This window comes from Berghia stephanieae, chromosome 3, assembly GCF_034508935.2.
Source record: "Berghia stephanieae isolate SIO BIC M18660-M18661 chromosome 3, UCSD_Bste_1.3, whole genome shotgun sequence".
Classification (NCBI taxonomy): domain Eukaryota; kingdom Metazoa; phylum Mollusca; class Gastropoda; order Nudibranchia; family Aeolidiidae; genus Berghia; species Berghia stephanieae.
In genome coordinates, this window is record NC_088362.1 from 65,310,717 (window position 1) to 65,335,032 (window position 24,316).

The following is a 24,316-nucleotide window of genomic DNA, read 5'->3' on the forward strand; positions in this document are numbered from 1 at the left end:
TGCATTTTTTGCCAAATTGGGACCTAAAATTTGCCCAAATTTGCCCAAAAAACCCCCAAAATTTGCCAAGAAATTTGCCAAAAAGACCAAAATTTGCCAAAAAATTTGCCAAGGAGAACTAAGCGTTTCAGTAAAAATTAACACGCGATACAGAAAATAATATATATAAAAGACAATTTATTACATTTAAGGAGGCTACATTTATTAATTTACACAATGTAAGATTTTAAAGGATCATTATCCGTAGAGTCTAGCTTCCCTTGGTTTGGGCCCAGGCAAAGCAGCAACATTTCTCAAGTTTCGCACTTTTTTTTTCGTTATTTTGTTTTCGCTTCTTTTTTTTCCCCAAATTTGCCACGCGATTTGCCAATTTTCCCAAAATTTGCCACGATTTGCCAATTTTGGGAAATTTGCCAAAATTTGCGGATCGCCCTGATATTTGCGGCCGCAAATTGCCATTTGCGGCCGCAAAAAATGCAGATGACAGATGTGTAGTGTATTCTATCTCCCTCATATATGTTTTCTCCTTTCCATGTTGCTCTCTGTCTTTCTTCTGGATTGAGATTGCTCTGGTTTTTTTCCTGGTAACTGGGAAGGAGACGTCAAATGTATAGAAATTTTTTTTTGATGATATTTTCCCCCCTGTTAATCATCTCTGTTATGTGCTTTTATAATTATTACTTTTTAATATATTGTAGTTTGTAAACATTTGAGTTTATCTTTCATAGCGAGATCCTTTTCTTACCTGGGTGGGACTTTTAGGTAATATCATAATTGGCAAATCAGTGGATTGCTCATGGAATCTTCTTTTCCCTATTTGAACCACTAGGTGGGTTTCCGACCTCTCATAGTGGGAAGGGCGGTACTTGCTGTGTCTTCTATCCCCCTTTATCTGTTTTCCAATTGCTTTCTGTTTTTGTCTTGGATTGGGATTACTTTGGTTTTGTCCTGGCCCTGGTCGGATAACCTGGCTGGAGGGAAACAGTCAAATGTATTGTTAGTTTTGGGAGATGATAATTTTTTTGTCTTGTAAATCATCTCTGTTATGCACTGCATTATGTTTTATTTACATATTATATATGATTTGTAAACATTTAAGTGTATTCCTCTTAGTGAAGACCTGTGCGTATGTTTGGTTGAGACTTTTAGGTGATCTCAAACTAAGTACTTTGATAGTGTGCTCTTGGAATTACATCTGTTTCCTATTTGAACCAATTCCCCTTCGTTTTATCTTTTCTTGTCTTCTATCCCCCTATATCTTTTTTCCAATATGCTTTCTGTCTTTGTCTTGGAATGAGTTTACTTGGTTTTGTCCTGGCCCTGGCCTGATACCCTGGCTGGGAGGGATGCAGTCAAATGTATAGTTAATTTTGGTAGATGATTTTTTTTTTTCCTTGTAAATCATCTCTCTGTTGTGCACTGTATTGTTTTGTTTGAATATTTTATATGGTTTGTAAACATTTGAGTGTATCCCTCTTAGTTGGGACCTGTGCTTGTGTCTGGATGAGACTTTTAGGTGATCTCAAACTAAGTACTTTGATAGTATGCTCTTGGAATCTACATCTGTGTCCTAATTGAACCAATTCCCCTTTGTCTTACCTTTTCGTGGGTGCTTTAACTTTAATCGTAATTGTAGAACGTTTTACTATCCCATAGCCTTCCTTTTTACTGGCACTGATGTTTTGCAAGCACCGTAAAACCCTTAGAAACAGAAACATTATTTGAACCAGTCCCCTTTATCTTGCTTTTTCTTTGGTGCTTTTAATTTCAGATCTACAATTTTTCCTCTATCGTATTCCTTTTTACTGGTGTTGTAATGAACTAATAATGTCGAAAACACTGTAAAACTCTTAAAAAACAAAAAACAAAACAAAGCCATATCTGCAACAACATAACTAATTATGTGTGAGCATGTGTGTAAATTTTTTGTGCGCCAATGAAATGCTTAACTATTAGCTTATCTAAAGATACTGGCTTACAAAATAAAATAAATTTGATTATACATGTTTTAGTTTTAGGGGGGGGGGGGGGGGGGGGGGGGGGGGGGATGGGTGAAGTCGTAGTGATATCTCAACATGATATTTTAAAGTTTTGATTTAGTCTGGACAGAATTCTGAGTTTATGTCCATTTATAGATATGACACAGAGAATCAAACCTGTATTTGGTTACCCTGTTAATGATTTGTATTCAAGTATAAAATTTTATATAGATTAAATGCTTTCATTGACGAGGGTCAATGGATTTTCTTAACCTGCTGAAGACTTCAGTTTTCTCAATTGTGATCATCATGTTATGAGTTTTGACTCAACTTAATTCTCTCCATCTGGTTCATCTGGACATGAGTGGTGTATTGTCTCAAAACGCTATTATGTTGAATTGAACAAGGTGCTAAAAAATAAAGGATTTTAACGTTAAAGTGACCAGAAATATGAGATTTTAGTTTTTGTCCCTTCAAGAAACTATGCATATTGTCTTCAATAAAGTAAATATAATTGACACAATTTCATCTTTTTTTACTTTAAAAATAAATTTTTCAGCATCTAAATAATCACGATGTAATACCGTTTTGAGATGGTGGGTCACATATTTCCCAGATTGGCCTGATCACTCACAGATATGAAAAATACTTTACTTTCCAGTTATCATCTATTTTATAGTATATTTTAGAATTTTTTTAGTAAGATTCAATCTAACCGTGCACTTCTTGAAGTTTTACAAATAAACGTGAACCGTGTGGGTGATGAAAATTGTTTTGGTTGTTTAGTGGGCATAGATACAAAGTGGACTTTGATACAGTGATGTTTGAATATAGCTTGAATGTTATTGTTTATTTTAGTTTACGTAAAGCACCACTGTATCTTTAGTTTGATTGTGTAAATATGTAAAATTTGTGATATCTCCGAAATAGACAGATTTTCTAATGAAACGTTTCATCATATCAACGATTTAATAACAACCTTTATGCACTTGTTTTTTTTAATGTATTTTACTCAATGATAGTGCTCAGCATATCTCTAATTATGGAGGCTCAGAGCACTAATCACCCTATAAAAAGAAGGGTTAAATGTGACTTTAGTTTCTTGTTGGAATGTATTATATGAATTAATTATTCTAGTCTTATTATTCATTCATCAATTCTAATAGGAATTTTGGTGTGAAATTACTTTTATTTTTATTTAAGCCTAAAGCTAGTTTGTTTTACTAAAGGATTAAAGCACGTTTATTGGGCTATAAACACAAGTTCTTGGAATCTACATTTGTTCCTAATATAAACCATTCCCTTGAATAAATCAAGACTTTGTTGACTATCCCATTCTCTATCTTTTTACTGATGCTGAAATGACCTATATGTGTTTGCAAGCGCCGTAAAACCCTTAAAAACAAAAACAGCAAACATAAATTGTTATTTTAAGATTTTCATGAGCTTGATGAATGAAGAACCTAAATTAAAATACGTGATTTAATCATTTAATTACACCTCTTCTCCTCCAAAACCATACATAAAACAAGGAAGTCTGTAAGATTAAGAAGAATGAAGGCCAAACCAAATTAATTGAATTGAAAATCTCATCTAAGAATATTATTTTTTCTGCTACTATCTGTACCTGACTTATTTTGACTGACCTCATACGCGTGGGTCACGGGCCCCTCTCCTTCTCTAGTTTTGTTTGCAATTACATCATGACTTACTTTTAGCTGGGTGAGGTTCGTGACCTCCCATAGTGGGCAGGGAGGTACATTCTACGTCTTCTATCCCCCAATGTCTGTTTTCCAACATGCTTTCTGTCTTTGTCTTGGAATGAGATTACTTGGTTTTGTCTTGGCCCTGGCCGGATACCCTGGCTGGGAGGGAAACAGTCCAATGTATTGTCAGTTTTGGGAGATGATATTTTTTTCCTTGTAAATCATCTCTCTGTTAGGCATTGATTGTATTGTGTTTTCTTTATATTATATATGATGTGTAAAACATTTGAGTGCATTCTTCTTCTGGGTGGGGTTCCTGACCTCCCATTGTGGGCAGGGAGGTACTTACTGTCTTCTCTCACCTTATATCTATTTTCCAACTTGCTTTCTGTCTTTGTCTTGGAATGAGATTACTCGATTTTGTCCTGGCCCTGGCCAGATACCGCGACTGAGAGGGAAACAGCCAAATGTATAGTTAGTTTTGGGAGATGATATTTTTTCCTTGTAAATCATCTCTCTGTTATGCACTGTATTATGTTTTGTTTACATATTAATTATGATTTGTAAACATTTGAGTGTATTCCTCTTGGTGGGGACCTGTGCTTGTGTCTGGATGAGACTCAAAGTGATCTCAAACCTAAGTACTTTAATAGTGTGCTCTTGGAATCTACATCTGTTTCCTATTTGGACCAATTCCCCTTTGTCTAACCTTTTCTTGAGTGCTTTAATTTTGATTCTGGAACCTTTTACTATCCCATTTTCTTCCTTTTTACTGGCGCTGACCTCAATGTGTTGCAAGCGCCGTAAAACCCTAAAAAACAAACAAAGCAGCATTCTTCTAAGTGGGGACATGTGCTTGTGTCTTGGTGAGACTTTTAGTGATCTCAAACTAAGTACTTACACAGTTTGCTTTTGGAATCTACATCTGTGTCCTATTTGAACCAATTCTCCTTTGTCTTACCTTTTCTTGGGTTTTTTAATTGTCATTCTAGAACTTTTTACTATCCCAATTTCTTCCTTTTTACTGGCGCTGATATGACCTTGATGTGTTGCAAGCGCCGTAAAACCCTTAAAAACACAAACAAAAAACAAACAACTTACTTTTAGCGCTGATCATTAACCACAATTGATATCCCATGATCATGCATTTATGGATCTTTAAACTTATGCTTACGTCACAAAGGAAATAATGGACAATAAAATTTAAAAAATGGGGTGTAATAATGTTATTTTTTAAATTCATGCACATATCTTTGAAGAAAAGAAATCTGTATTATTTTTACCATCTGCTTTTAACTGTAATAGTAACATTTAAAAATACTTTGTCTGACAAAAATATGTGAGTTTAACTTAGTTATCTTTTAAAATTAATTTTCTTAAGAGATGCAACAAATGTGACTGGTGGAGTCGAACAAAATACTTAATTTACCGCATCGATTTATTTTGCTCTTTTGGGTATCTGTAAGTTTGTGTGTGTGTGTGTGTGTGTGTGTGTGTGTGTGTGTGTGTGTGTGTGTGTGTGTGTGTGTGTGTGTGACAATTGTATACTTACGTATGTTTGTGGTGCTCAGATTGTTTTTTATTTATATATTTTGTTTCTTTTTTTTTTTATGTATCATTTTCGACTCAGCTCAGGACATGGAAGACAAGTTTATCAACAAATCCTTGATGCGACTATGTGTGTGTTCTGGATAATGTTATTTATAAGTCATTACAAAACCAAGGCATGTGGAGTTTTTGAAATTAGTGCATGTTCATTTCTTTTTGATTAATGGATTTATAAATTTATTATTTATTTTTATTTTTCTTTCTTTCTTTCTTTCTTCCTTTATTTATTTATTTAATTATTAATACTTTTCTCATCTTTATATATAGTATATTTAAATGATTGTTTCGAAAATTAATAGATCAGTGTAACCATTTTATCTAGACACATTTCTATTTCCTCGAGCTGTCAATTGTTAGATGAAGTAACTGCAATGTTAGTTCCTAATTCCGATTATCTATGTATTTTACCATTTCTAAAATTATATATTTGATTAATAGATATGATGTCTCTTTAGTTCAAGCAAATTCTGTTGTTTTATGAACATTGTTTTTCCTGAACCATACAAAGGCTCACAACAATAAATTGAATATAATATTGTAAATCCTCGTTTGAAATTCCTTCTGTTTTTTGGGGTTTTGTGTGTTTTTTTAAAAAAAAACAATAATAAGACGGTGCATATAGCCATGTCATTAACCAACCTTCCCTCTCAATGATTTCTTTCTATTAAACCCCTCGTCCTTTCTGTGTGGCTTTCTGTCCTTGTTCTTTAGTGATGTGACTGATTTTTATGAAGCCCTGGCTGTGATGAGATGATATATTATAATGATAATAATAATAATAATAATAATAATAATAATATTGATAATGATAATAATAATAATGATGATAATAATAATAATAATAATAATAATAATAATAATAATAATAATAATAATAATAATAATAATAATAATAATAATAATAATCATTGAGCTTTTATATAGAGCAATATCCACTAAATGTGCTCAAAGCGCGTTACAGGGGTCCCTGGTCCCTGACCAACAGCAACACGTAACATGTAAAGCTAGACATGACGCCTGTTAGGCGATATTACAATTTGTCAGACATAGACAACGCTGTTAACGGCCATGTACTCATTTTACACCTGAGTACGGTGAGAGAATGTGAGTAAAGAGCCTTTTTCCAAGGACTCAACTATGCGCCGAGCGAGACTCGAACCCAGGACTTTTCGATCCAAAAGCAAGTGTCATACCACTAGACCACATAGCTGCACAAAAATAATAATAATAACAATAATAATAATAATAATAATAATAATAATAATAATAATAATAATAATAATAATAATAATATAATAATAGTGGGCAGGGGGGGGGGGGGGGGTGCTTGTTGTGTCTTCTATCTCCCTGTATCTGTTTTCCAATTGCTTTCTGTCTTTGTCTTGGAATGAGATTACTTTGTTTTGTCCTGGACCTGAAAGAGTCGAAGTTATAGTAATAGTTTTTGGTAGATGATACTTTTTTCATTGTAAATCATCTCTCTGTTATGTAGTTATTATTATTATTATATTATTATTATTATATTATTATTATTATTATTATTATTATTATTATTATTATTATTATTATTATTATTATTATTATTATTTTTCAACATATGATTTGTATTCCTCCTGGTGGAGTCTTGTGCTGGTGTCTGAGTGAGACTTTAAGTACGCTGATAGTGTGCTCTCGGAATCTTGATTTTAACCATTCCCCTTTGCTTTACTTTTTCTCAAGTCCTTTTAATTGCACATCTAGAATGTTTTTAATATCCAATTTTCTTCCTTTTTACTGGCGCTGATATGACCCAAATATGTTCCACACGCCGTAAAACCCTTTAAAACAAACAATCAATATCAAAACAATATTATCTTGATCAAGGCATCGATGGGAAAGAAGAGGGGAAAAAATACATAAAAACAGAAATCGTATAATATGCATTTAAACATTTCAATTATGTAAGTATTTAGTGAAAAGATATGAATAAAATAAAATAAAAATAAAATAAAAGAAATAAAAATGGGAAAATTTAGCGTTGTCAGAATTGGAAATATCACAATCAGTTATGGTAAGTTTAGTATTTGACAAGTCGGTAGATTTTCATTTTTGTTGAGCTCCAATCGAAACAACTTCAGTTTTATTAATTCAACAATAGCTTAGCTTATTTTCTAGCATCTAACTTTTGATGAAGTCATAATATTTTTTTTTGATCATACAAAAGAGAGGAAAAATCATGCGGAGAGGCAGCTTTATATAGTTGCGTGTCGTCAGCATAGATGTGGTAGCTAACAAAATGGGAGCTTATTACATTGCCTAATGGTGAATGTAAGGAATGTAAAAGGATATGGCCTAAAACCATAGCCATGCCTAAAACCGATCCTTGTGGCAAACCATATTCTATAATGACATACACAGAAACTTTCCCATTTATACTCACTGCCCGGAACCCATTTGTGGGGTATGATTTAAACCACGTTACAGCAGTGCCAGAAATGCTAAAATCAGAATAAACCCTGTCACAAAAATAGCAGATATATTGTGTGGAATGCCGCCGATAGATCTAATAACTTAAGGATGGATATCTCTCCATTATCACTTGCTCAGCAGATCACGCACGATCTTCAAATGAGCGGTTTCATTGCTATGATTTTCACGGTAGGTAAGCTGATTGAAAAAGTTTGATAAAAATTATTTATATTTAGGTGGTTCTTTAACTGCTTGTTGGGTTATATCTGTTTTCCAACTTGCTTTCTGTCTTTGTCTTGGAATGAGATTACTTGGTTTTGTCCTGGCCCTGGTTGGATGCCCTGAGAGGGAAACAGTCAAATGTATAGTTTTGGGAGATTATATTTTTTCCCTTATAAATCATCTCTCTTTTATGCATTGTATTACCTATGTTTTGTTTACATATTATATTATAATATGATTTGTAAACATTTGAGTGTGTTCCTCTTTGTGGGTACCTGTGCGTGTGTCTGGATGAGACTTTCAGATGATCTCAAACTAAGTACTTTGATAGTGTGCTCTTGGAATCTTCACCTGCTTCCGATTTGAACCAATTCCCTTTTGACTTATCTTTTCTTGGGTGCTTTAATTGTAATTCTAGAACATTTTACTTTCCCATTTTCTTCCTTTTTACTGGCGCCGATATGACCTTAATACGTTGCGAGCGCCGTAAAACCCTTAAAAACAAAATAAACAAAATATTTAACTGCTTGGTACTACTCGGCGTGCACTAATTTGCAGGTCTGATACCCAATTTATTATGGGCTCGTCGTTCGTTGTTATGCCCATAATTGCGTTCGGGTGTGATTTATGATCTCTGAAATGTGTTCTAAAAATAGTCAAGATATTTTAATAAGAGATTAGTTGGTATCAGGTCAAGGGGACAAGATTCGGGTTATGGCTAGGATGATTTATCTCACTTCATCAGAAGATACACCTTTAAGAATACTAAAATTTGAGATTAAATTTGGAGATGGAGCACAGTCTGAAATTCCCGATTTGAACAATCGAATAAATGGTCCAATTTTCTTTCTAATCATTTTTACTTTATCAGAGAAATATTCCGAAAAAGCGGATTGTTTTCCTCACCGATGTCCTTTGGTAACAGCATCGACTGCATACTTTATTTCCTTTACTGTTTGAAAAAGAGCACGTGTGTTTTTGTATGTGGAAATTTTGTCAACAAAGTAAGTTTCCCGTTACTTGATGTTGTCTCCTTGACGATAGTAACACGATGGTCTTCGTTTGTGCGGGACTTCCTCCATCCCTTTTCCATAGCTCTACGGCTTCAATTTGCAACAGTAACTTTATTGTTCGTCATCTATGGAACAGTCCGTCGCCAGGTGACCTTTGTGCGCGGCATCATAAGATTCTGTTTTTAATTGTGCACCAAGCTTCGTCAGCTCTGTTTTCGCGCTTCCAGAGATTTCCCCGATGCTAAACATTTATGTTACGGGATGTAAGCAGCGCCTTGATATGAGTGGTTTTGCGACATTAATGCTGATCCATAATGACGGAGTGGTCAGTCATACATGTCATGCAGGGCAAAGATAGAGATTGGGCAAGTTGTGGTGTTTGAGGCAGCCCCATCTAAAATATGGTCTTTGTTTTGTGTGGGAGTTGTAATGATATTATGTGAAATATTATAATTGCCTAAAAGATTATATAATTTTTTTTTTTAAAGATTCCTCATACGCATTGAATATGGATCGGTTGAATCAAAACGTAGATTAAAATACATAAAATTATATGACGCTCAGTAAAATAAATATGTAATAAGGTCTTTCTGAGGTCGATTGACATAATAAGACTACGTGTTCTCATTTGCATGTACTTAGCACCAAGAACTTAAACCTACTTTATGAGGAACTCCCTGGGGTGTGGTACATGTCGAACGTGAGAGAACTTCCTGGTTAGGAATAAAATAATAATAGGCGAAACGCATGTTGAATGTCAAGTCGTATTCGTTAAACAAGAAATAAAGAAAAGAGAAAAAAGAAAAAAAAAGGACCCCCCCCCCCCCCCCCCAACCAAAAAAAAAAAAAAAAAAGAGAAACAAACTTCCTTTAGCAGATGTTGAGTATTTATAACTCCCCCCCCCCCCCCCCCCCCCCTCTTCTAAGGGGGGTAATTCAATACGCACCCAACAAAATAAAAACTGTCATTTCCGCCGGCAAGAAACTGGAAAGTGGAGTTAAAAAGTATTTTTTTTCTCAGTCTGCCAATATTTTGGCAAGGTAATTTGCCCGCATCAACAATAGATATTAAGTTGTATTAAATGAGATAATAAATGATATTCCTATCTTGAAAGTCAAAGTCAGGCATCCACAATGATTCATGATGTATAGTGGTATCTCGCTGTGGCTGTGATCAGGCGCAGGAGAGTATAGAGTTAGTAGTGAGTTAGACGTCTAGCATTGATTAGCATTGGCATTGGCATTAGAATTTAGAATTAGACTCTAGAGAAAAATAAACATTAAAGAATGAAAGGTAATTAAACAATTTCCCTTTTGTTACCCCTGAGCTCAATGAAACATATATAATTATAAAGTGCTTTTCAACACGATTCTAATTAATGATACCAAAATTGTGATGATCAGATTCAGATAAGCAGAAGAAAAGTCATTTTCTAGGTCTGATTCCAGCCTGTCGTGTAGATATCATCTGGTCTAGTTGTAGTTGTAGCCATTGGAAAAGTGAAGCGCAATTTTGGGTTTAAATTTGAATAACACAATTTCACCCAATCACTGTTGCATTATTTTTCACAGTATCTGAACGGTTCTGGTACTGGTATCATTTTAAAGAGTTTTTTTATTTTATTGTGAGAAAGATCAATGTTGGTACTCCATTTGCTTTTTTTTTTAAACTAAAAAACGAAGTGACTAATTTCTAGGAATGTTTTGGCAAATAAGCTTGTATTTCTCAGAACGGTTTCCGTTCTTAAGATTTTTTTGGTTATTTCGAGAGTGTGTGTATGAACGATGACTGTGTATGCATTTTTTATTTTTGTTTTTCTTTTGCCTTTATTCCCAACTTTCTGTTAGACTTCTATAATTCTATCTTAAGTTTGTGCTATCCTATCTTTCAATCTCTGTTCCCATCTTGAGACTTTGGGTTTGTTAATTAGGTTTATTTCTGTTCTCTCTTTGATAGTGCAGCGCGAAGTGCAAAAGTGAATGCGTCATGGAGTATTCGCGATAGCACAACTTTTTGATAAAATCTTTCTTTGACAACAATGTGCCTAAAAAGCGCTAGCTTGATGATTCATGAGAGTTCCCTATCCACTCTGTTTGAGCATTTATTTTTGCATCAACATCGCATCCGTAACACATCAGCTACTGGAGGCTAGCCGTCCATTCAGATTTCAAGTTTATTTTCCTGAGCGTTCAGAGAAATAGAGTCAGCCTTTTAAAAAAGCTGGATTTCGCATTTGAGCACTAGATGTTTACTTTCACTTTCATCTTTTGTTAGATATGTGATATAAACTGATTTGGGACACAAATTACCACTAGCATTTTTTCAGATTATTAGGTATTTGTCACGCTTAGTTTGGCATTTTGCATCAAATCTTTAAGTCTATGTCAGAAAAATAACTAATAATAAAAAAGGCATGTGACCTATCAGGGCTAAAAAAGTGGAATAAGAAAACGATTAAAATTAGGGTGGGGTGTTCCATTCAGATCCCCAAAATGGCTCTCTAACTCTTACACTTACTCCCCTCTCTTAGTCTTAGCTCAATGACTCTAGTGGCCGTACGCCAAGAATAATTGTGAAAATAACTGTTGTATATATGTTGCAAATACCATTCACCTAAAGTTTTCAGATAAAATACTTGTCCATTTTTATTTGTGTGTTTGGACTTCATTTAGGGAGGCCTTCCGAAAGCTTCTCGTGCTAGCATTTCTTTCAATTTGTATTTTTACCGTGGATCTTTTGTCATGCGTTTATTTATTCAATTTGTCAATATAAAGTAACATTTTAAAAACCCTAGAACATACCTTGATAGATTAGTGAAAGTTTAAACTTTCCTAATACGACCGTTGTTTTGGTTTTCCACCACCATTTTATTTTTTGAAGTATTGAAAGCAGTCCTAGGTTGGTTTTTTTCTATTAGTCTATTAGGGTTAGTTCAAGGTTGGAGGAATTTTTTTTTCTATTAGGGTTAGTCATAAGTCTTAGTAAAGGTGCTAGGGTGTTTGTTTTTCCTATTATGGTTAGTTTAAGGTTCTAGGTTTAATTTTTCTTAGGGTTAGTTGAGGAAATATTTGGGTTGTTCCCTTTAGCACAAAGAGCTTTCAGAAGGCCTCCTGGAAAATTTATCTACATTATCACCATTATTATAATATAATAGATTATACACACAAGAATGACATTAAAAGTGTTGCTGTGCTGTAAACATTCATTGCACATGTTTTAATAAAACAAATTTATGTTATTATTTTTTATATTAGATTTCAATATAAAGTTTATACATTTGTTTATTGAACTATTACATATTACATAAAAAGTCAAAAGTAGATTATCACAGAAGATAATAATAGTTCTGGCAGTAACTGTTGTTGCTCATTTTATTTTATATATCATATTATATGGGTTTTTTAAAAAATCTTAAAGAGGTTATTATTATAAAAAATATTTGGCAAAGTTGGTGGTCATTTTGACACAGAATTATCCATTTTTAAGAAATTCCTATTTTTTGATGTTATGATTCCACTTTTGGAATGTGAAGGGTTGGCAGGTCTTAGTTAAATTTTATTTTCTTGCAGGATTAGTTTTAGCTTAAAGTTATCAAGTAGAAATGCTTTTATTTGCCAACCCCTAATAATGCTTGAATTTTTTTTTATATTTCAGCTCTTCGGTAATTTGAAGTTGAATACTTATTCTTCAAAGAGAATTAATTCTTGGTTTTTACATACACACAAAAAAAAGTTCCAACCATGTCAGTGTATCTTGGTGTTCATTTTCTGATGGACTTGGTGTACACCCACCCAAACATATCAGTTGTGCTATCTGTGTCATCTCTATTGTTGTGGTTGTGTGTTAGAAGACCTTCTGGCATCCCACCAAATCCCTGGTTTATTTTCCCAATCATTGGACACAGACCTTTACTTCGGGGTGAACCTATATCAATATTAAGGAGACTCCGTAAGGAATTTGGGGATGTTTACAGTATTTACATTGATGCCCAGTTAGTGATTGTTGTCAATGGTTTAGCTGCCATAAGAGAAGCATTTGATATCCGCGGCACAGAATTCCACTGGCGTCCCAATACACGCACATGTGATTTATTTCATTTTGGTAAGTTATTATAATGGCACTAACTTCTCACCTTGTCTGTTGTTACTTAGTTTAGAATTAACTATTAAACTAAAAAATTCTCATTTATGTTTTCAAGGGATTTAAGAATGGGTGCAATTATTAGATAAAGCATTAATTCCATATTTTATATGGTGAATTGTAAGGGCAAGTGAGCGATCTCGCATCATAAAAAGGTCTGATTTTAAGCTAATTAGGCAATGTTTTTAAATCATTAAATTTTTTATTTAAAGATCATACATTATGAAACACTGACACATACTTTTGCTGAAGAATTCTTGAAATTGAGGATGTTTCTTCCTTTAACAACATTTTCAATTTTTCTACTAAGTTAGATGATGGTTAACTGTGGGGCTCCAAAATTCTAAAAAGAAATTTAAGAATTAAGTGTATTTATTTCATAATAGAACAAAGAGGTGAAAATTTATGAATTGTACAGGTTTCCATCCATTTTCATAATGAACTTTTTTTCATCATAATTTGGCAAATGAAAAAAAGCACATAGCATGTGAACAATAATGGGATTTGCTGGGGTTTATGGGCAACAAATATAGTTTTGAATTTATTCAAATAGATTTTCAAGTGTTTTGACCATACAGTAACATTTATTTATTTTTCACAATTCACTTATAACAATATTTCGATTTCCAAGAGAACTAATTCTCATTTATGATGCATGCAGTTTTAAACAATAGAAGTAGGAGCCAGAGTTTATCCACGTTTCTATTTAATGAACAGACTAAATTATTTCCAACTTACTCTTTTTTTTTTTCTACCGTTGCAAGGTACTTTCCATTAGGTTCAACCTTCCCAGTGCGAAATTAAAACGTCCCTTTGAGTTGAGTGCTCCACTAATTATGTTATAGTCTTACAGTAGAATATTTTTTCTTCACACCAAAATATATTTAACATTGTGGAATCTTGTTGAAACGTTGACAGGTGTCATATGCAATTCTGGAAAGGAGTGGCGGGAGCAGAGGGTGACAACAGATGCAGGGATTGAGAAAATTAGTCCAAATATTAATATCCTTGTGCGACGAGAAGGCACACATCTTGTCAATGCTATGAAGGAACATGTCGACACACCATTTGATACTCATGTAAGTCTGAATTCTTTTTATTTTGATATATAAATATATATATATATATATATATATATATATATATATATATATATATATATATATATATATATATAGAGAGAGAGAGAGAGAGAGAGAGAGAGAGAGAGAGAGAGAGAGAGAGAGAGATGGGGGAGACCGATTTTCTTTTTATCCATTATAACACTAGTTGATTAAAAAGAAAATAAAACATAATAGTGGTTATATGACGATTTGAATAATGATTAATTTTATTATTTTTCTTTCTTTTTTTTTTTTTGGGGGGGGGGGGGGAAGTAGTGGAGGGAAACTGATCAATAAAAATATGTATTTTTTTTTTTCTTCCACAGGCGTTGATGCAGTCGGCTGTATTTAATGCCATCAGCTCCCTTATTTTCTCTCGTCGTCTTGATTACAAAGATTTGCGATTGGAAAAAGCCATTGAGCGATTTGGGGAAAATCTTGGTTTGTTTTCTGATTCTAAATTTCCAAACTTCTTTCCATTCCAAAAATTCCTCATGGGTGATTTCTTTGATGTGAAGTATCTACGCATTAACATGACTGAAGTTCACCAGAAGATCATCAATCCATCATTTGAGGAACATCGGGTTGAATTTAACAAAGACAAAATTGTTGATTTGTTAGATGTTTATTTGAGTGAAATGGAGAAACATAAGAATGAAGAGAAAACTACTATTGAAGGTAAGTTTGTTACTGAGATGGGAGTTTTTCCAATTTATTTTCAGCCTGAGTAGCTCCTGCTTGCCAATGACTAGCATTATAATGTGTTGAAAGCACTTTTGATTTTATTTCATGTCATGATTATAAAATATATTATAGTATTAATTTCCTGAATTAATTCCCATTTGGTTTGATATTATTGATACTGGAATCCAAATGGTGAACAAGTTATAGCATATGAAAATGAAACTAATTTTTTTTTTTTTAGCTTGAACCACTTTTAAAACTTAAAATAAACATTACATTGAACTTAGATGTTTTTATTTTTTTATTTACAGACTTTTCTTTTTTTCTTTTTTAAAATCTTTTTTACAGTTTTTCACAACTTTCTTTTTACAAATGTGACTTCACTTAAAATCATGGATAAAAGTTCTCTGGGACATTCTAGCATGCTTGTTTAGCATTCCCCCAAGCCTTTGCTTGTTGGTTTGGAAGATTTTCAAAGGCAAGCATGCCGTTTTCCAGACAGAGATCAGATTAAACTGTTTAATTCCAAGGAAATGGGCAGATTAATTGGGAAAACCTTCAAGTGTGAAAGAGTTAATTGGTTTATTTTCCAGATAAGTGAAGTGATTCAGTCATTGCTGGTTTAAAAAATTATATTCTTATGATGGTCATTCTTTAAACTTAACCACAGGTCTATAAAACTTTCTTGCTTAAATTATTTTGTGGTAAGACGATTATAGGGAGTATGAGTATACAACATTCATTCACAGTTTGTTTTTTTAGTCCATATATGAATCTTATCGTTTTGCTTTGCTATTTTAACTACATATTTATCCCTTTAAAATACAATGCCCTAAATTCATGTTTAGTTTAATAGATTCAGTTTATGATCACCTCATATGGGCTAGGAAAAACAGTCGTTACTGTATAACTTGTCTAAACGCCATTAGTTTCTCATTTGAAAATGACAGTTGGTTTAAAAATTAAGAGAATGTGAACAGAAGGTTTATAGGAATGTTTTCTTAACATGCGGACAAAATACACTGTGATAAGCTCTACCTTCATTTTTTGGTATTATTCTCTTAGTATTTTAAAACACATCATTAGATTCAGATTTACTGATAATCCTACAATATTTTCCCATAGTTATTCAAAAACAAACACAACAAATTCCCCCCAAATACTAGTACTGCTTTGTCTTTATGTAACAAACATTACATAAAACGTTATGTTAAACTTTTTAGAAAACCTTTTATTACATGTTTCATTTCGAAATATTTTGCAATAAGCCCAAGAATTATAACATTAGGTCATATTTTGGATGTTTTGCATTTTTATCTCCAGAGAAAAGCTGTCAGGCTGTTTTGTATGACTTGTTATGGCATGGAACGACAGTGACAGCTGCCACCCTCCAATGGGCTTTAGTGTTCCTCTTGCGTCGCCCTGACATCACTAATAATCTACAGATTAGCATAGATGAGGCCTTTCTAAAGGCTGGTGAGGATATTGCATTTCAGTGTATTATATCCATATACTTTTTCAACTCTTTGACAAGTTATTTCTGCCATTCCTTTTGTTTCCAGTCTCCCAGTATTTTGATCATTTTCGATTATACAACCCAAAGCAATCAATGAATATATGATCTTTTCAAAATAAATCAGTATTTGTTTTTTCAACAAAAAATATCTTTTACAACAGGCTCAAGTCTGTTTTTATATTAATACATGTATACTACATCCAGTGTAAATGTTTTAAAGAATTAGTCATTTATTTATAAATTTCTTGAAATTTAAGATGTTATACATTTCTTTGTTGAAAAAATTATTTTTCCAATTAAATTCAAGTTTTGCATTTTTTGAGCGGCTAGAATTCTATTGTTTTATTTACAAAATAGTGATTATAACACAATTTGTAATAATTGCGAATGAAATTTTTTTTAAACAAAAAACTTTTCAAATAATAGGAATAAAATATCACTAAATTGAATCAAGTGTCTCTAATTATTTTATTTCATTTTAAAATTTGATTTGACTATATATGTAATAATGTTTATTATTAGAATCTGAGGGTGACAGTGACAAATCAAAGAAAGCCATTGAGCTGCCAGTGAATTTCCATGCCTTTGTCAGGGAAGTTCAGCGATGTGCCAATGTCACTCCTTTATCCATGGCCCATGCTGTTGCTAAAGAGAAGTTCTTGAAGGGATACAGGTCAGTGGAGTCGCTTGCCCAATGTTTAGCTTTTAAAGCATATGTCAAATTCCTTTTTAACCTCTATAGGGAAACAAATTCTTTCAGGGTTTTTTATAGGTTAATACATTTTGATTTTGTAATTAAAATATTGAAATAGTTTTTTTATTATTGTTTTAAACTTAAAAATTGACTGCATCCTTGTATTAAAAACACCTTATTATCGTCTTAAGTCCTCACATGACAAACATACTTCTCAGATTAACCATCGATACCATTTTGATTTAATCAAATCCCTTTTTTAAGGGGTTCTAGATTTAGTAATTTAATTGTTTTCAGGTTCAGTACTGTTTTACTTATTTATTTAAGACCTTCCAGCTGATCTGCTTTGAATTTCCAGGATGCAGCTTGTCTTGTTCAATTATTAAAGATACTGAGCACAGACATAAACATATCATTTACTTGGAATTATACAATTCTGACTTTACATTCTACGGTACAAAATGTAAAATGATTTTTTTTTTACCGTGCCAGACAATTTTTTATTTAAATAATCATCCCGGGAAACCAGTCTCCCTTGGCAGAAGAATGATTTTTTTTTCTCTTTTATTTTTCTCTCTTTTCTCTGGTCTTATATCAGTATCATACACACCTTTTCAGATTTTTGTTTTACACCATTACCAGTTCCCCAGTTTTTCAATTTCATTTGTCTTTTGTATGGGTTGATAGATTAACAGATTAGATATGTCAAACCATATTTATAATTCAGCTTTACAATGCTGTTAAATTTGATGTGCATCTTTCAGGGTGCCAGGGGATGCTGTAATTCTCCCAAATCTGGATTCCCTCATGATGGATGACGACGTCTGGGGTGACCCACTCAACTTTAGGCCAGACAGGTTCATCAACTCTGATGGAAAACTCTCCACACCACCTGAGTTCATTCCCTTTTTTGTTGGTAGGTTGCTTCTTGTGCCAATGGCCTTCAACTCTGTATGCAGGGTTGACATTATTATTGTATAATAATGTATCTATATAGATATTTGAAACTCTGAAAATGTTTCTTTTATCCAAAACAAATAATCTACATTGCTTATCCCCCTCTCCCACCATGTTTTAGTCTCTTTCTTCAGCATTTCAGGATTTTTCATTGCTCTTTTCTAGCTGTAATAAGATAAATTGCAATTATTACACTGTGTCCATGTAATCTTTCTCAACCTGTACTGACGGATGTTTTGTCGTGCTCCATGAGTCTGTCGGTTTACCACTGCAAAACCTTTTTGAATCGGCAACACTGAATATCATATTCTGTCAAGTGTGAAAAAGACACTGAAAATTAGGCTTAAAGTTAAAATAGCATCTGAGTTAAATCAAGGTGCAATCTGATCATGTGTACTTTAACCCAAAACAGGTAGAAAGACGTTGTTATCTTACCATTTCTGTAAGAAGCCTTAGTTAGTGAAATTCAAGTTGCATTATGTCAGGTTGAGTAAAATCAAACCCTGATGTAAAGGTTAATCTTTTTTGTTGTCTGCTACAAACCAGCCTAACACTGAATTTGTCCAGGCAGCAGGTGGTGGTAATGGTTGGGGGTAGGAAGGGGGGGGGGGGGGGTGATTTGATGGTGATACATTATTGCTTATAAGATAACACATGGTTTTGTCATTATGAACTCTGTCTTATTTTGCTATTAATGGATTTCGTTCTTCTTCTTCTTCTTCTTCTTCTTCTTCTTCTTCTTCTTCTTCTTCTTCTTCTTCTTCTTCTTCTTCTTCTTCTTCTTCTTCTTCTTCTTCTTTTTCTTTTTATCTTTTATTATTATTATTATTATTATTATTATTATTATTATTATTATTATTATTATCATTATAATAATTATTTGTTATTATTATTATTATTATTATTATTATTATTATTATTATTATTATTATTATTTATTATTATTATTATTATTATTATTATTATTATTATTATTATTATCATTATTATTTTTGTTTTATTTAGCTGATGCGGTCTGATGAGAATCTTGTTTTTCTATTTTGTGAAATATTTATCAACTGTTATCTATTTCTCCAATCATGTGGCTATGCATTTTTTCCCCCTAATCATTGAGCTTTTTTTTATTTAATGATAAATTATCTCCTGAATTTCTTTTCAGGAAAACGCAACTGCCCAGCATCGAATATCGCCATTGCAATACTCAACACATTTTTGGCATCCATTTTGTACAATTTCAAATTGCAACCAGAGAAAGAGGGACAGTTACCGTCCACCCAGAGAAAACGAGGCCTCGTCCCATTTCCAGAAGACTTCAAAGTCAAGCTGTCCTCCAGGAGATAGAAGGCAGCTGTCTGTTTTTAAGCATTTATAACCCAATTTTGGGTTTACTCTAACCCAATCAAACAAGAATATCTCCCAGTATTTATTTGAATATAAACACAGACCTATCCATCTTCACCAAGAAAACAGTTACATCGATGGGACTCTGGCTTTGTTGCAGTTCAAGTTGCATAATTGTTACTGCTTTTTGAAAATAGTCAAATCTGGGTTATATATACAGATAAATGATGGGAGAAATTTTTGTTTGAAGAAAAGGTTAGAGGCTCACCATGAAAGAGTTCAAATCCTCATATACTTTCAAAGGTTGTTAAAGTACTGTGTTCTATATTTTGGTCCGACTCATTCCTATATTATTATTATTATTATGTTGATGTTTTTACATAAAGCTAAGCGTGAAGATGAGATTTTTTGGGAGGCTGTTGGGACTACTGGGAGAGTAATTTCCTTTTATATCTGTTGTCTTATTTCTGTCCTTGCTCCAAAATGAGGTTGTCATCTTTTGACCAGGCCCTGGCTTGGATTATAAATTGACGTGGAGACACTTTAAACTTTTAAATCACCTTTCTGATTAAGTTTGCTTTAGAATTAAGAAATCACCTAAGTGTCTCCCTTTCAGTTGAGCTTTTGTGCTTCCATCTGAGCGAGACACAAGGAGGCCTCCGGCATGATAAAAAGACAGATAGCTTTCCAGATTAAGGTAGCAGGACCCTAGAAATGGCCGTTTTTATTTTAAAACTTAATTTGATGTACTTTTATTTATCAATAAAGAAATTTTTCTGCATGATTTTTTTTTTTTTGAGTGTGCATCCAAAATGGCTGCAGATAACAAAAAATAAGGGTATCTTTATTATTTATCAATACAATTGTTTCAAAATTGCAACATAACTTCTTTTAGAACCTTTTTCATGTCCTAAATTATTAAAAATAATTGCATTTTACTTTAAAATATTTGTGACAGAAGATGAAATGTACAAGTAATACAAACCTGAGAAAAAATGGCCCTAATTACGTATGCAAAAGACCCACAAGTAGAAAAATATTGATTATAGAGTATTAGTGTTAGATTCAGGACATAAAGTAATATCTTGGTAACTAGAATGCAAAGTGTCATGTTGATATCTTCAATAGTTTGTTTATAACTGTTATTTAAAAATTGTAAGGTTGGACAAAAGTGTGTATTTCAGAAAAAAAAGGCAAAACGATACGGAAAAAAAGATTAAAATATAGTCTACTTTCACTTCGGTCTTTCAGTGGCCCCCGGGATTGTATACATGCTTCCATGCAATTTTCACTGCTAAACGGTCTCCAGTTTTAATAGAACTTCACATGTTTAGGTCAGTCTTGTATGTTGATGTGGAAAATATGGTGGGAACCAAGGTAAATAAACGGTTGTCAGGGGTAATCGGAATATACATTCGTTCACCAAATGCTCTATAGAATAAATAGTAGATCATATTAAGTTAATTTACATGTTTTATGTTGTTTTTGAATGTTGGAAGAAGACAAAAAAAACATAAGTTAAAAATTTGAAAAAAAATTATCTATAACTCGGGATCCTGCTATCTTAACATCTTGCCTTTTCTTGTATTATTTGTCCTTTGTCCTTTTTTTTTAAAAGCCCTTTGTGAGCTTAGACTATTGCAGACACTGCCCAACTCTCAATTCATCGAGATGACTTGTAGGTTGTGTACTATTTTTTAAATCTTAGATTGATATGACCGTATAGTGTTGCAAATACTTTAAACGTTTAAACCTGACCTAAATTAATGAATTAATTTAAGATACTGATGGGTACAGGGCTCTGCATGAGATGAATGTAAATTTTAATTTTAGTCACTGCTAAACAGAGAGACTAGCAACGCGACACAACCTAGTGAAAACTGCCAAGGAAATTCAACATGTTGTGCTAGAAAAAAAGATGAATTTCTGCTTCCTGAACTGCCTAAATGTCTGTCTTTCTGTTGTATTGGTACAAGGTCGGACTGAAAAATCTTGAGGCCGTTTTTTGAAATTAAAAAAAATAATAATAAAATAAAATTCCCTTTATTCATCCCCAAGGGGAAATTTGTCTTTAGGATCTATTCCAAGGGAAGACTGGAATAACCCAGGCGTTAGCCGCAGTGCAGCATCACAAATTGAACTAGGGCTAGGTGACTTGCTCAAGGCCACACAGCGTAGCTGCCGGTGATCGAACTCGTTACCTTTCAGGTACGAAGCAAAGACCGTACTGCTGAGCCACGTTGCCCCTAAAAATACTATAAAAGGAGATTGACAAAGGTATCAAAACAAAGCTTAGTTTATGTCCTTTCCATTTATCATCATTTTAGATTTCAGCTACTCACTGTTCCCATTCACAGAGCTGCCAAAGACACACTAGTTATTACATCGCGTCGAAGAGGAATTCATGTGGCAAACTTTGACACCATCGAGTCACCTCCACCTGCACCTCGCCAACACTGTCAAAATTTGCCCCCTTGAGGTGTCCCATTAGGTTTAAGAAAAGGATAAAGTCACTTTGAGCTAAATCAGAAATGTAAGGGGTGTGTTCTACAACTTCAAGAAAACTTCCTCTTTCAATGTGATCATGCATTTGTGTGGGCTCTTCGTTATCCAACGCACAGATACCTTCTGTACCCAAAGATCAAAGCCTTCCCCATAAAATTCCAAGACTTTGCAAAGTGTTTGATTGTTGTATTATACACGATTGGCTCAATTAAGTTTGTCAATTTTTTTTTTTACTTGCTGCGGTCAATGCACTTTGTGAACGAAAACAATGATTCTGGTCGTTTATGTTGGTAGAAATGGCATCAGTTCCAGTAAAACACTTAATTCACCTTTGAAGTGTTCAAATGCCAATATACAAGTCACCATAAACAGGTTTCACCCATCCCTGAATCTTTACGGGTGCACATCTCTCTGCAGTAGGGAAATCAATTACAGCCCGCTGTATGATGTATAATCCTTTTTAAGTGACATATGGAGTAAGGGTTCTTTCATATAAATGATTTTTTAAAAATAAATGGTAGCTAAGTAAGATTTGGTGACTTACTGGAAGAATAAATTACACACATTTTGATTTTACAATGTACACTGGTGCATTTAATACAATCAGAAATATCCGATAGGTATCAAGACTTTTCAGTCAAGCCTGGTATATTATGGTGATTTTTTTCTCTGTTAAAATCATGTCAGTCTGTCTTATCTAAGTACTGGTCTCTGGCTCTTTTCATATATTTATATTTACATCATGTTTTACTTTTTAACCTTTTATTTTCAATTCCTATCAATTAAGTTTAAGTTCCATTTTAATAATACAATCGCTTTTGATGACTTTTGTTGGCTTGAATTCATTGTAGAAATTTGGTGAGTAGATTACTGTTTGTGTTTTCAAAAAGTCTCATCTAAACACCCTCTTCACAGCAAGAAAAATAAAATAAAATAATTTATCATGTTAAATAAAACCGCTATACTATTAAAAGGGAAATTATTTTGAATCACATTCCTAATGAAGTAAAACTCATTGAAAATGAAGACAAGCTAGTGAGTGATGTCTACAAAAGTATAGCTGTATATAAGGTCCCTTCTGGCTGAAGTTCAATTTTTCCTAGTACTGCTGATAAGATTTTTTTACCTGCTTTTTAAAAAAAATATTTTGATCTTAATGTATCTCTCTCAAATCAGTCTATGATATAATATTACTTATTATTTATTTCAATAGCGTGTTTTAGCATTCCTCATGTCAGTGTGTTGAACACCATGAATATGTGCTGATCTGTGCGCTGGTGCTATCATTTGTGAATTTAAGAGGAACAAATATAAAGGTACTCATATTTAAATTGATAATTTTAACTTAAGTATGTCTACTTCTCTGTTGGGTGGGGTCTTCTGACCTCCCACGGTAGACAGGAGGTCACTTGCTATGTCGTCTATCTCTTATATCTGTTTTTCCTTTTCATGTTGCTTTCTTTCTTTGTACAGAATTGACATTACTTTTTTTCTGGTCCTCACACTCACAGGGATCCTTAGCTGGGAAGGAGACGAGTCGTATGTATAGTACCTTTTTTTGAGAGATGATATTTTTTTTCCTCGTAAATCATCTCTCTGTTACTGTTCTATTATCATTATTAGTTTTGAATATTGTATATTGTACTTTGTCCACATTTGAGTGTATCCATCATAGTAGGATCCTTTGCTTGTTCCTGGATGGGACTTTCAGTTAATGTCAAAATTTGCACATCGATGGATTGCTCATGGAATCCTCTGTTCCCCATTTGATCCAGTCCCCTTTGTCTTTCTTTTTTCTTCAGTGTTTTTAACTTCATATCTACATCTTTCCAATATCATCTTCCTTTTTACTCGTCCGAATTGACCTAATAGTGTCGTAAACGCATTAAAACCCCTAAAACAAAAACAAAACAACTGATTTTCTGTGTGGAACAATCTCAGGGAGAGTTATGTCAATGATGATGTTATTATTATTATTATTATTATTATTATTTATTATTATTTTTTATTATTATATATTATTATTATTATTATTATTTTATTATTATTATTATTATTATTATTATTTATTATTATTATTATTTTATTATTATTATTATTATATTATTTGTATTAGTACCAGTATTATAAGTATTGTTAGTTTTGATTATCGTACACTAAATTATCATTATTATTACCATTATATGGTGCAGTATGATTTAAAAATTATTCTCCATCACATCAAACTACAGTGAAAACCTGTTAAATGAAAAAATATTGATAAACTAAACCTATATTCTTTAAAAAGCACTTTTTATCAGTTTTTACAGAACTCTCTAAAATCCAAAACTCTTATCCCCAAAATGAAAGGGAACAACTCATGAATGTGTAACAACCTTTAGATTTTCTCTAGATCTGTA

General features: G+C 32.9%; 1 protein-coding gene and 1 long non-coding RNA gene across 3 annotated transcripts; one reads left to right on the forward strand and one right to left on the reverse strand.

Annotated features, from left to right (window-relative positions):
* Window positions 1-852: 852 nt before the first annotated feature.
* On the reverse strand, window positions 853-9,758 carry LOC144968216 (uncharacterized). Its single transcript, XR_013644547.1, has 3 exons — window positions 9,639-9,758; window positions 5,933-6,033; window positions 853-971 (listed from the first exon to the last, which is right to left on the reverse strand). It is a non-coding gene; the product is annotated as an uncharacterized LOC144968216 (long non-coding RNA).
* A 169-nt stretch (window positions 9,759-9,927) lies between these two features.
* On the forward strand, window positions 9,928-23,828 carry LOC144968217 (cytochrome P450 2J2-like). Of its 2 annotated transcripts, none has more exons than XM_078906348.1 (8): window positions 9,928-10,017; window positions 12,632-13,078; window positions 14,036-14,196; window positions 14,547-14,898; window positions 16,228-16,380; window positions 16,943-17,093; window positions 17,879-18,030; window positions 19,231-23,828. In XM_078906348.1, the coding sequence occupies exons 2-8, from the start codon at window positions 12,718-12,720 to the stop codon at window positions 19,410-19,412; spliced, it is 1,512 nt and encodes a 503-aa protein (XP_078762474.1). In that variant the 5' UTR covers window positions 9,928-10,017; window positions 12,632-12,717; the 3' UTR covers window positions 19,413-23,828. The 2 variants fall into 2 exon arrangements, with proteins under 2 accessions (XP_078762474.1, XP_078762475.1); XM_078906349.1 differs by having other exon boundaries at window positions 10,004-10,270; window positions 19,231-20,876.
* The last annotated feature ends 488 nt before the right edge of the window (window positions 23,829-24,316 follow it).